The sequence below is a fragment of the Triturus cristatus genome, chromosome 12 (genome assembly GCF_964204655.1).
Source record: "Triturus cristatus chromosome 12, aTriCri1.1, whole genome shotgun sequence".
NCBI classification, from domain to species: Eukaryota; Metazoa; Chordata; class Amphibia; order Caudata; family Salamandridae; genus Triturus; species Triturus cristatus.
This window is the reverse complement of record NC_140595.1, coordinates 83,715,325-83,728,541: the sequence shown is the minus strand read 5'-3', so window position 1 is coordinate 83,728,541 and position 13,217 is coordinate 83,715,325. Positions and strand designations below refer to the sequence as shown.

General features: G+C 46.9%; 1 protein-coding gene across 1 annotated transcript in view; it reads right to left on the bottom strand.

Annotated features, from left to right (window-relative positions):
• The window catches only part of DCST1 (DC-STAMP domain containing 1), a 249,222-nt gene that overhangs the window by 110,267 nt on the left and 125,738 nt on the right, over window positions 1-13,217 (bottom strand). Inside the window, exons 13-14 of the mRNA XM_085637022.1 lie at window positions 6,603-6,760; window positions 603-702 (exon numbers count right to left, since the gene is read on the bottom strand). Coding sequence (XP_085493148.1) covers window positions 603-702; window positions 6,603-6,760 — 258 coding nt within the window. The remainder of the gene's footprint in view (window positions 1-602; window positions 703-6,602; window positions 6,761-13,217) is intronic.

Here is a 13,217-nt window from a genome sequence, read left to right as displayed (position 1 = left end):
TTGAAAGGCCAGCACGTAAAGGCTGTCGAAACCGACATCGTAATCCCGAAAGCAGAAACGCCGTCCATAGGGGATTACGGTGCAGTTCCGACCAGCCGGAAGACTCCAAGAGCCATTTGGAACTGCGTCGGAATTACTGGCCGGTTTACATTCTGACCGCTGACATTGTAATTGGGTGGTCAGACCGCAAACTGACTGGGTCGGTCGGAAAGCCTCCAATCGCGGGCGGATAGCTTCCGACTAGCGGTCGGACGCTTTCTGATCGACATCGTAATCGTACCCATAGTGTGGTGAAATATGTAGGCAATGAAGCAGATGATGAACTGTGTAGCAAATGTGGTGAAAACATATTCATGCAGAAAGCACAGCAGCGATAGAATCCGAGTCAGAGACCATTGAGTCACATACGAGAGGGAGCACTGGATGATGAAAGGCCTACCCATATAAATGTGAGGAGCCAGTGCTACCAAACCAGTGATCCAGGTAAGAGCATATTCCCTGAACTCCCTACCCCATTCTACAAGTAGTGAGCTTGGGTCTGGCCGCCTATGCCTTCTTCCACAGCACACACCCATCCAACCAGTACCAGGTGTCAGACTCACCTGCTTCTTGCGGCGGGCATCGATCATTTTGAAGTAGGTGGTGATGTAGAGGTTGTCAAAGAGGATGTCCGTATTATACTTCTTGATATACGAGAACGCGCTGCAGTGGAGGAAAAGGAGAGATGGTTCCTATATGTCTTCATTGTCCCATCTGAACGTGTCCCTCCCTTTTGATATTAACAATGCATAAAGCATAGGTGACAAATCCACTGCCTCTGGTACCTGCAACCTTTATTGGGAGGAGTTGTGCCTCCACAGTTGATGTTAGCTTTATTTCTGTCTCCTTATTTTTCAAGATAAGTGATATAAATGTGCCTCAGGGCACTTTTAGTGATCATAGTCCAGTATGCCTTTCTTTAGGGTGCTCGCATTCGGCTAAAATCAAAACGCAAAGGGATAGCAGCGAATGGCCAGTAAATAATCAGGGTAGAAGACTTAGCTGGAAACAGGTGGCCCCTGAGATTTTTAAGAGTGAGTTTTTCTCGGGTTGTGCATCTGAGTTTTCTGTGTGCTCAAATATTGTGTCCTCATATAGTGATGTTTTAGGGGGTATTTCTAGTATTTCCTGGAAAGCCTCTGACCTTCTTAGTCTTCCACACTCAAAAGAAGCTTAAGTCAGCATCCAAATGGTTTGATAGAGGGTGTTCTCAAGCTCTTAGAAGATTACAAAGAGCACTGAAGTCTAAGCCCAGCGACACCATGCACATTGCAGCCTGCCAAGCTAACTACAAGCTACAACTCATAAGTCAGAAGAATTGTATCAGAAATGAAGCCTGGGATCATTTATTGCAAGCGAGTTGTCTGAGGAATAGTACCCTATTTTGGAGTATTAGCAACCAGCCCTGTTATGCTACAAATTATAATGGGTCTTTATGCCATCATATTACCCCAGACAGGTGGGTTTCCCATTATGTAGGGATTTATAATTTTGAGGCCCCTGAAACTGATCCTAAATTTATGTTGGTTGTGGAGGGGACTTCAAATTTAACATTTACTCTAGAAGAAGTTAAAAAGGGTATATCGGGCCTGACGAAGAGCAAGGCCCTCAGCCCGGATGGGATCCCCACCAGATCTGCATCTAAGTGATTTTGAGATATGGGCTCCAGTATTGACTCAGTTCCTCAACGCTGCTGTCAGGGAAGGTCTTCCTCTACTATACCTCAATTATTGTGCCAGCTTAAAAAAAAGAGATTATTAGGACAATCCCCAGTGCTACAGGCAATTTCCCGAATTGATTCAGTCGTGAAGGTCTTGAGGGCAGGTTCAATCGAGACAGACTGACTACTTGGGCAGACAAAAACATTATTTCGCCTGAACTACAGTACAGATTTAGACCCGGTAGGTGCACTATCGACCAGTGCCTGAACTTGCACATGGTCATAAACAGTTATGTAGTGGCACAATCGAGTTCTATACACCTGGCTTTCATGGACCTCCCATCAGCTTGCGATAGTGAACCATTTTAAATTATGAAAAATCCTTTTGTCTGTGGGGGTTGATCCTAATATTGTTTACTTCTTGAGGGATCTTCGTGCCAATACTACGGCTGTAGTTCGTTATACAGATGATTCTCTCTGTACTCGATCCTTTAAAATTAACTGAGTAGTCTGGCAAGGGTGTATTCTAGCTCAATTTCTATTTATTTTGTATATAAACAAACTAGAATAGGTGTTAGTGGCAACAAAAGCAGGTTGCCCCTTAATAGGTACTCGTTCTCTGCCAGGACTTCTTTATGAGGACAATGTTGTTCTGATGGGTAGAACCGTGAGTGGTCTGTTAATCCTGCTGGAAGCTTTTGTGGTTTTTATGAAGGAGTTGTACTTAGCAATTCATTTTAATAAATACTTTGTAATGGAGGCAGGACCATGATCAGCTTAGTGGCAAACTTTCTGGGTGAGGGCACATACCTTATCGAAGATCAGAGCATTCTCCTATTTGGGATTGATGCTTGACTCTGAATTTAGTTGGAAAACCTTGTAACAAGCCAAGCATGTGAGTTTATCAGGGCCAATTCAGCAGTTTATGGTTTTGCTTCCAGATTAGGCAAAATGTCTTCCTAAAGTTTTATACAGTAGTGATATATGAAGGTATGCGAAAATTGATCAGCTACGGATTATCAAATAAATTCAGGTGCTTGCTCAGCGTGCCTCAAAGAATTAGATCATTTAGTATTCATGAGGGACTTGGTTCATGCTATTTTTCAGATATAGTGTCCCTCCACCGCCTCTTGTGTTGGGTAAACATTTGGAAAAATGCTGTAACTAAATTAAATAAGGACATTTTGTGGGACGGTATCTCCCTTGATCATGCTCACCGCATACTGTGGCTTATGTATATCTTGGAGTCTTTCTGGAAATTAGGGAGGGCACATTTATGTACCAGCCCTGGGGGACTGGTCAGGTCTGATAGGAAATGGGTTAAAGAACACTTCTTAATGCATAGGATACGGGACGGTGAAAGTCAGGAAATACAGAAATCGACAGTCCGAAGGTTTATCCTGTTAAAAACGGTTCAGTCAATGGAACCCAATCTCATATTTGTGACTAATAGCACCCATTGTTTTTTACCTACTAGCTTTAAATTTAACCAGTTCTATTTGTTGCTTGTGGCTCCGAGAGGACGGGACGACTTTAAGTTGTTGGGCCCTTGAAGTTGCGACGAGGTGTCTCTGGAAGATACCCTGCACTTTACATTGTTTTGTGGATTTTATGATAAACCAAGAAAAGTGTGTATTATTCCACTGTTGAAGGGTCAGAATTTTACTCAAGTTCGTAACTGCGTTATTCTTTTTACAATTATTGTATGATGAATTTGTTACCTATAGTGATGCTAGCTTTTTAAATGCTGTTGTTAGAATGAGGCATGGTCGGGTAGACTGACTGTAGCGGTATAATTTTAACTATGCATTTTTATTCTGTCTATTTAGTTGTGAATTTAATGGTTAATATGTATTTTAACAGAATAAAGGAATTTTAATTGATTTAACAAACCCTCTCTGGGTGCTTAAAGGTCATTACAAATCCATTGTTTTAAATTTATTGAAGGATGAAAGGCTGAGACCGCCCTTTTTGGATTCAAACCTTTTGCTTTCAAATAAAACACACAGATCTCTCCAAAAGGCCAACTAGTCTGCCCCAATGAACTCCAGTGCTGCTCCCGTTGTTACCGTCCCCTGGAAACACTTGGTAGGGCAAAACCGCATTAGGAAGGAAGCCGACTCCCGGTTTGTCAATCCCATTCTATCTCCTTATGAGGCATCTCACTACCAGTCATTTGCCTAATGACCACTGCTGCCCCTATTTGGGTATGCCAATTTACCCAAATGCTTCTGATAATATAATGTGTTATGAGCAATTCTTTGTCAAAATCAAATCAAAATAAGCTTTATTTGATTTAAATTGTTAAATCATAAAAGCACAGTACATTAAAATATATATATATATATATATTCACTGAAAAAACCATAGGTTTCACACACGTTATAGTTAGGAATTAGCATTTAAAAAACCTTGCAAATTCACTGAAAAAACCATAGGTTTCACACATGTTATAGTTAGCTGGACATTTTACTGATACAAAACCAATGAAATTCCCCCGTTATAGTTAGTGCAGGCAACTATAACTCACGTGACCGCAATCCTCTGCTGATGACATATGTGTCTTTATGAAAAAAAAATATTTGTAATATATGTATAGCTAAAATTTAATGGAAGAAGACATGGGCAAATAAGTGTCTAAATACAGTATTAGCATCAGCAGAGGATTGCGGTCACGCGAGTTATAGTTGCCTGCACTAACTATAACGGGGGGATTTCATTGGTTTTTTATCAGTAAAATGTCCAGCTAACTAGAACATGTGTGAAACCTATGTTTTTTTCAGTGAATTTGCAAGGTTTTTTAAATGCTAATTCCTAACTATAACGTGTGTGAAACCTATGGTTTTTTCAGTGAATTTGTACTGTTTTTTAAATGCTAAGTTACTTTACGCCATTCGTGGCGTGCGCGCCCACTTAACGCAGTTTGTTCCGTGCGCGCACGGTGCGCTTCGCGCACCGCGCGCCCACTTTACGCAGTTAGTGCCGTGCACGCAGGGTGGGCACGCGGTGCGCTACGCGCACCGCGTGCCCACGTTACGCTGGATGGGCCATGTACGCACGATGCGCTTCGCGCACCGTGCGCACATGGAGGACATATTATGCGCTTCGTTGTGAAAGGTAATGTTTGATTTTTTGTAGTGCAACGGTTTAAATATATTCCATGTACAAATGGTGCCCTTCGGGCACACTTTGCACACGGGGTGTGGAGAATATGGATATTTTTTTTTTTTCTCAATTATTTAACCGTACGCGTACGGTAAGCGTAATCGGCGATTTTACGAAAAAAATTAAAATTGAATTTTTGGCCTTGGGGATTCTTTGAGGACACCTTCATCAAGGCTAGGTGGTTGGGAGCAGTCTAAACAGCCCCTTTATATGTTTTTTGTCTTTGTTTTTCTTCCTCCCCCTCAGAGTGCGAGATAGAAAATGGCGGACGCCGCTTCCTGGTTTCGACCGATTCGAATGTTTACTAAGATCTAACAGCCAATCAGAATCGCGCTCGCGCACGGCACCGTACGCGTACGGTAAGCGCACCGTAAGCGCACCGTAAGCTGCCACAGATATATATATTGGTTTAAAGGCTATTTTCTCAGGATCTACTGAACAGATTTACACAAAACCTACAAAAGGCACTTCCTTGACCTGTAGACTACCTCTCTGCCAAATTTCAAGTAACTCTGTTCAGCCGTTCGGTCTGTAGCTGTGTCTAAAGGTCCTATGGAAAAATGCATGGGAAAAACGCGTTTTGGGACCCCCCTTTTATCTCAGCCCCCGCTTGACGAATCCCCCCGAGACTTTCAGGGTAAGAGCGGAGCATAGCGCCCCACCTATTTTGAAAATTTCGCGAGGACTCGTCGACCAGCGCCAAAGTTATTCCAAATAGAATGTTGCGGATTTCCTATGGAAACGTGGTCCTAACTATAACTATCTACTGGCGACCGCCAGTAGATAATATATATATATATATATATATATATATATATATAGAAACATATCGTGTGTATGCTTTTGCAAACCATTTAAAATAACTTCAATTAAAGTAAAGCTGTAGCATCATTTCATACACGTCCGTTGACACACAAGTGTATATAAATGGAATCATTTCGCAATAAAGAAGAAAGAGAAATTGCATTGTTTTTCTGCATCTAACACCCCTCATGTATTTAGCTAAACAATCAATAAAAATGTCATCATCTAAAAGATGTAATTTAAAAAGCGCGGGCGGCATTGTCTCAAACCTAACTCTTTTAAGATAGGCAAGATCCAACTTTTCCGTAATAGTGTATACAATTTACAGAAAAACATAATGTGAATGGCAGTCTGGGTTGATATATCGTTGCATGGGCAGAGACCTAAAGAGCGTGACCAATCATTCATATTTGGAAATGTAACCATTCTAAAAAAGTTGCCTAGACGAAAGTGTGTCAATAACATCCTGTCGTAACTCCCCTCCACATTTAATAAATAAGGTTGTATCCCCGATTGTATCAATAACATTTGATTCTCTCTAACAGACGGTTTGCTGATGTTTTAGGAAAGTCTGCTAGTCTCCAAGAAGTTCATACAAGCACTCTTTAAATCTTTTTTGGGATTGTGGTAATGCTAACCAAGTTGGAGAAATATTTAGGGCATCCCTAATCGGCCACAAAGTCTTTGTCAGCTCTGATACATACTCTGACACTGACTCCTATTGGGGAAATTCGATATCGACCGCTGACTCTCGTCTGGTCAGTCCATAATGACGCCTACCGCGGTTCCCAGTATTGACTCCTGGTAGGACAGCGGCATACTGAGTGTCTCTTTATCTCAGCCTTCTCTTCAATCTCACTTCTTCCATACACACATTGCAAAGAGCCCTCGGCTTAGAGCCTGAAGAATGGGTTCAGTGTCGTTAAATACTCACGCTATAAAGACGAGGAGGACACTGATTGCCAGGATAGCCTGTATTAGGAATAGCATTTTGTTCAGTTTCGTCTTCCTATCATTTACATCTGATTTCACCTCATCCATCATTTCCGGGGGCGAGATGTTTACATCTGGGATCTTGGGCCTTTCCTCTTTCTGCCAGCAGAAAATACATTGGAGATATAGAGTTAATGGAGCTTGTGTCTTTGTGTGTGTGTGTCAAGAGCAAGGAGAAACTATAGAGTGGTGCAGGTGAAGGTATAGAACATAGATACTCACAAACATTCTCCCAGGGGCCACAAATTTGATCTGTGACTTGACCAAGTGCCGCATTGATACTAGCGAGGTGGCAGTTTAGGTTTTGGGAAGGGTTTGTGATAAGCTGGGTATAAGGGAAGGTAGGCGTATGCATCTAGTGTCTGACATTGCACAATGTGAAACCAAAAACGTAGGATTAATCTCGGCTTCTCCACTTAACCAAACTGTGTGATCCTAGGTAAAAAATGTATTTGACTTTCCCTCCTCTTTTTTTCCTCAGCACATAAAAACAACAAAATATGACTTTAGGATGTCTGCTGTACAAAGTCTTCTTCAGTGTTTGATTTAATTAACTATATGCTGTTCATGTATCATAGAAACCCCAGCCCCCAAAAGGCACACATGACAACTGACTTGCGTCTTCGTACACTATTGGCATTGTGATCAGGGTGGAGGGAAGAATTAATGTTTCTCAATTAATGTTTGAAAAATATCACTTTAAAAACAATAAAAGACTTCTCAATGCACTGATAATCTTATGTACTAAGCTGAAACGGTTCTGCCTGTTAATGAATTATTAACAGATTTTATCTTACTTTTACTGCAAGATGTTTTTATAAATGATGGTGTTCCTAAAGTTAAGTGGTTTAGGACACCCTAGCTACTTCCTTTCTTTATTTCCAATTAACCTTTAAATAAATGCTTGCCGGTTTATTTAACATATGTTTTATGTTAGAGCTGAGTCACATAAACTTTAGCCCAGTGCTGCTCTTGACCAGGAGGCCACATGTAAAGGTCAGGAGGGCCACATGCGGCCCCCGGGCTGTACTTTGAGTATCACTGGTATAGACCAATGTAAGCGAGACCTCTGATCTAGGCTGTGGCCTGGCTCTTTATCACAGAGACTGTAGGAACACCTGTAGATCGAGGAAGCAACTCTCAGTTAGTAATGAAGGGTGTTATTTGAATCGCTGCTACTACATGATGTAAGTAACCTTCCTCTCTGCATAAACTCTTCACATAGGTGCCGATTCCGATCCGTTAAAAAAAAAAATTCCGTACGACTCGTATCCGTATATTTTTACGTACGAATCGTACAAGTCCCATACAACCGGAGAAGTACGATTCGTACGTGAAAAATACATACGAATCGCTTCGGGAAAAGGGTACGAGAGGGAGCCGGACTGTTTTACGTACCAATTGTAAAACTGAAGTCCGAGCGCGCAAGAACGATCCGTACCGCCCGTCCGAATCCACAACCGCATGCAAAAGGCCCCGTACGGAGCGAACGCAGTACCACTCATGTACCCGGGTAAACTAGTGCCCGGGATACAAGTCGTACAGCCCCCCTCCCCCCGCATATGTCAGCACCGCACCCCCGTATGGCAGCACCGTACCCCCCATGTCCGCACCGTACCCCAGCCCCGTACATGTACACACAGTACCCCAGCCCCGTACCCCAGCACTGTACCTGTACGCACCGTAACCCAGCACCGTACCCCAGCACTGTACCTGTACGCACCGTACCCCAGCCCCGTACTTGGACCCACCGTACCCCAGCCCCGTACTTGGACGCACCATACCCCAGACCCGTACTTGGACGCAACGTATCCCACCACCGTACCCCAGCCCCGTACATGTACGCACCATACCCCAGGCCCGTACCCCAGCACCGTACATGTACGCACCGTACACCAGGCCCATACCCCAGCCCCGTACATGTACGCACCATAACTCAGGTCCGTACCTGTACGCACCGTACCCCAGCACCGTACCTGTACACACCGTACCCCAACACTGTACCCCAGCACCCTCATCCAGCATCGCGTATGTACAGACCTTACAACAACATTGCAGATAGAGCACGGTACACCAACATCGCGTATGTACGCACCTTACCTACGCGAAAAAGACTCGTACTGAACCAGGACACTGTAAAACAGAACAAGGAGGGTCAATTCGACTCGCACAACACCACATAACACGTCTACATGAGAAAATACATATCAATGACTGACCTGGCACATCCAAACAGGCAAACAGAGGCCCAAACTCACAACCACCTCTTATAACACACCCACCAAAATTTCAAACCCAGCCACACCCACAAATGGACCAATAAAAAAGGCCCACACACACAAACCATGAGCCTTTGCAACAGACCCACTGCTGCCAGACCCCACAGACAAACAACTGCACCCATACACCTTAACTTACATACCTTCACACAACCTCCTTCACAAAGAGCCCCTCTTCACATTCAGACCCACACCGTCACATTCACACCCACACACCCACAACCATCCACAGCCTACACCATGCCCACAGACAAGAATCCAAAGTTCGCAAGGGAGGAGCTGGACATTCTTGTCAACGAAGTCATCAGAGTCGAGCCACAGCTCTTTGGAACATTGGTCAGACAGACCAGCATAGCTGAAAAATCACGCATGTGGCAGAGGATCGTCGATAGGGTGAATGCTGTTGCGCCCATCAGAAGGACCAGGCATGAATGCCAAGCCAGGTGGTACGATCTGCGGAGGGCAGTCAAGCGCAAAATGAACGAGGACTACGCCCAGAGCAACAGCACTGGAGGTGGGCTGCCCCGCAGACCGGTACATTACCATCCCTGGGAGGAGAAGGTGATGGCCCTGCTTCCGCCGGTGGGAGTACACGGAGTCGAAGGAGTCGCAGAGCCTGGTGAGTACACAAACAACTTGCGTAACATGGGGGGTAATGGCATCCACACCCCAAATACACCAAATGCATACAACTACCCCCAAACCCTCACCGGACACAACCACACTCAAAAACCACGCTCATGCCACTAACATGTCCATGCCCCATTCACAAAGCAAGGCCATGCCATGTCCCAGGCTACACGAACCACAAACCCAAGACTGGATGTCCGGGATGCTGTGAGGGTGGGGCTCACAAAACACATTGTGCAACTCAGAAGCAGACACCATTGCCCTCAGCCCATATGGCCCAGGTACATACCCATGCACCATGCCCAATGCACAGGGACTGGCAAAGTACTGACAAGGTAGCTGACACTTGGCCCTGCTGTATGCAGCACAAGGCCCTCCTGTGACCACTGTACACTCAAACACCAACTCCACAAGCTCAGATATCTAACACAGGAACTCACACTCACTGTCATGCCAGCATGCACCATGAGGGGACAGACACATCACCTGGGAGACCCAATGCCAACTCACACTACACCCAACAGCAGGCCCTGTCACACCCCCCCCCCCCCTCTTACACAAGCACACACCCCCGGGGCAGGCAACGAATTTACCCACTCTCACAATGGACATGTGACACAAGATCAATCTATAGCCAAATAAGCATCCTAGACAAAAATCGACAGGTCAAACACTCAGGAGAACATATCAATCTGTCCCCCGCAACATACCCATCCCCAAGTGGACATTGGGAGGAATGCTAGGCATATCCAACTACCTGGAGGAACTGTGCCAACTTGAACATGTATGAGGCATGAAACAGCATTAACATTGTCTCTCTCTCACACACAGGGCAACGTCATGGATCTCCTCCCAACAATGGGGGGGGAAGAATCACAGTCCCAGGCTCGGCGTGAAGATGATCCCACCGGCAGCGACGACTCTCACCACTCCGTGGATGACCCCAACCAACCTGGACCCTCTGGTGCCCAAGCCCCTGCAGCACCTGCATCAGGTACATCTGTGCCAACCCCCCCCCCCCCCCCCCCCATTCCTGCCACATCCCAGGAGACACCCAGGAGCCCTGCTCGCACTGAACAACAGACCAGGAGGGACAAGGTTCTCCGGGCACCCAGGAGGAGGCAGGCAACCCCGCAAATGCCATCCCTCGGGTCCTGTAGACCCGATGTGCCCACAACGGCAGGCCAGGCTCGTGTGGGCAGGGGTGGTGGGAGTGGAGGCAGGCGGAGGCGCAAACCTGACCAGCCAGCTGAGGGAACCGGTATGTCACACATACGCCACATCCTGGACACATACCGGCGTGACACCAGGGGCATCAGCCAGGTAGTGGCGACCCTCAACGAGATGAAGAACCTGCAGGCCGAGCAACATGCCAGTCAACAACAACACCAAGGACGGATGGAGGCAAGACTGGCTGAGCTCCTGGCGGTGCAAACGGACATGAGCCGTTCACTCCGTCGGATTGCCAAAAACATGGGCAACCCTCCCTGTGCCCCCAGGCGAAGACCACCACCAGCCACAGGGAGGGAGGAGGAGGAGGAATCGTCCGACGGAGCATCACACACATCGTCAAGGCCTGCATCTGAGTGTCCCGTGAGGAAGGTGGGTCGTCCACGGAAAAGACCGTGAGAGGCAGCGGACCATCCACATCTCCCAGGTCACCTGGCCTGGCACCTGGCCCTCTGGCGCAACAGCAGCACCTCATCCAATGACATTCTCTGCCACATGGACTTGCTGGTCACAGTCTGGCCAATGATGACCAACACTGTGGTCTGGACTCTGATGACTTCAAATGCAAAGGATCCCATCTCCCCCTGTGAACTTTGCATTCTATGCCCACTGTATAGCACCTATTTGTCCACACTAAAACACGCCTCCCACCGAGAATAAATCTTAATTTCTTTACTTATATGTTGCAGTCATTATGCATGAGTACACAACCTACGTGTGGGGAAATGTCAAACTATGCCTGAGTGTTGAAATAACTCCAGCCATCCATACCCTGGGATCTGAGTCTGGTACAGGACACACATGGGTCACAATGTATCATCCAATACAGACATGGAGCACAATACTCACCCGTGATGGCCTCAAGCAGCTGAGGGGGGCTTGCAATACTGTGCGGACAGACCAATTTGGAAGAGTATCATTAATGCGTAGAGGTCATGGCTCATGTGGATGTTCACGGGGAGGGAGTACCAGGTATGTTTGGCCATGTGGGAGAACCATGTCCTGCATGCTGGAGTACGGTGGATGTGAAGAATGGTGGCCAGGGCAAGGTTGGATGCACGGAGATGGCCCAACGGGGTGTCGGATGACAGACGTCCAAGGTTGGTTTGGGGCTGGGGTTGTGGACTGCCTCCTGAGTGTGGGTGAGGAGGCTGAAGGTCATCCTGCAGCAGACACTGATCCTTTGCAGCGATCTCTGGTGGACGTTGATGTGGCTGGGGTGCCGGATGTTGAAGCTGAGGTGTGCAGATGCACCCTGCATGTGGACAAGTTTCCCTGGAGTTTGGATGTACTTGCTCCGTTGAGGGCGGGGCAGTAGTTGACACGGCTGTTGTCGTGGACCTGGGGGATGGTCTGTCTTTCCTTGGAGTGGAGCTATCTGTGGATCATGTGCACCATGCAGAGGGTGTTGCACCCTGAGGTACAGATGCTGTTGATTAGCATGGCAAATGTGAGTGACAAATCCATGATGCACACCATCTTGTGTGCGTGGCCACTGGGTGCTTGTGCAGGGCTCTTGCGGGTGGGACACAAGCAGTTGACCCAGCTGTAAGGGGACAATCCTCAGATGATTACCTCAGTCCTGTACAAGTCCAGCCTCAGGTGGCTGATGTTCAGCCATTCATCAATTGATCTCATGCCTTCTTGAATGTTGGAACTGGCAATGGCTGCGTCTTTGGCGAGGGTGAGGAGCACCTGGCTGTCAATGGCATACGAGATGATGATGAGGTGCTGTGTGCATGTGATGGCAAAGAGGGGGGTCCTGGACACATTGAAGATTGACACGCTGAGAGATGATCCATGGGCCAGATGACGCCACTATACTACATGCTGAAGGCTTGAGTCCCACTCCCATGGCCTTGCTGGTGTATGGAGCCGGTGGGGAGTAGGAGGGACATGACCTGGTTGGTGTGACAGGGCCTGGAATGCGGGGCAGCGCTGTGTAGGCAGTTGGAGTTGCACACTCATCATGCAAAGGTGGCGTGTGTGCGCTTAGGGTATGCCTGAGAGCAGGCAGTAGATTATCGGATGGACATTGCTTGGAGGGTGGCTGCAACATCAGATTGTAGTGTGATGTGGGTCATGCAAGGACATGAGGGTCATGCAATGTGCACTTTGCATGCGCTGACGGTCCAGCCTTTGGCACCGCGTGGCCGCAACAGTGGCACAGACAAGCTGATACCAGCCAAATGAATGGAGGGAGGAAGGGAGGAGCATCTTTGCGGTGTGTGTGTTGCCGAATCCGGCAACTTTGTGTGCCCTTGCTGCAGGGGCCGCAGCAGCAGGCGGCATGTCCTGGAAACTATGCCACAAGTTGCACACAAAGACAAGGATGTCAGAAAGGACAACTGCAACAGGTGTATGTAAAGGAAGGAGTGTCCGGTTTCCCATGGCACACCCAGAGACAATGGATGCAC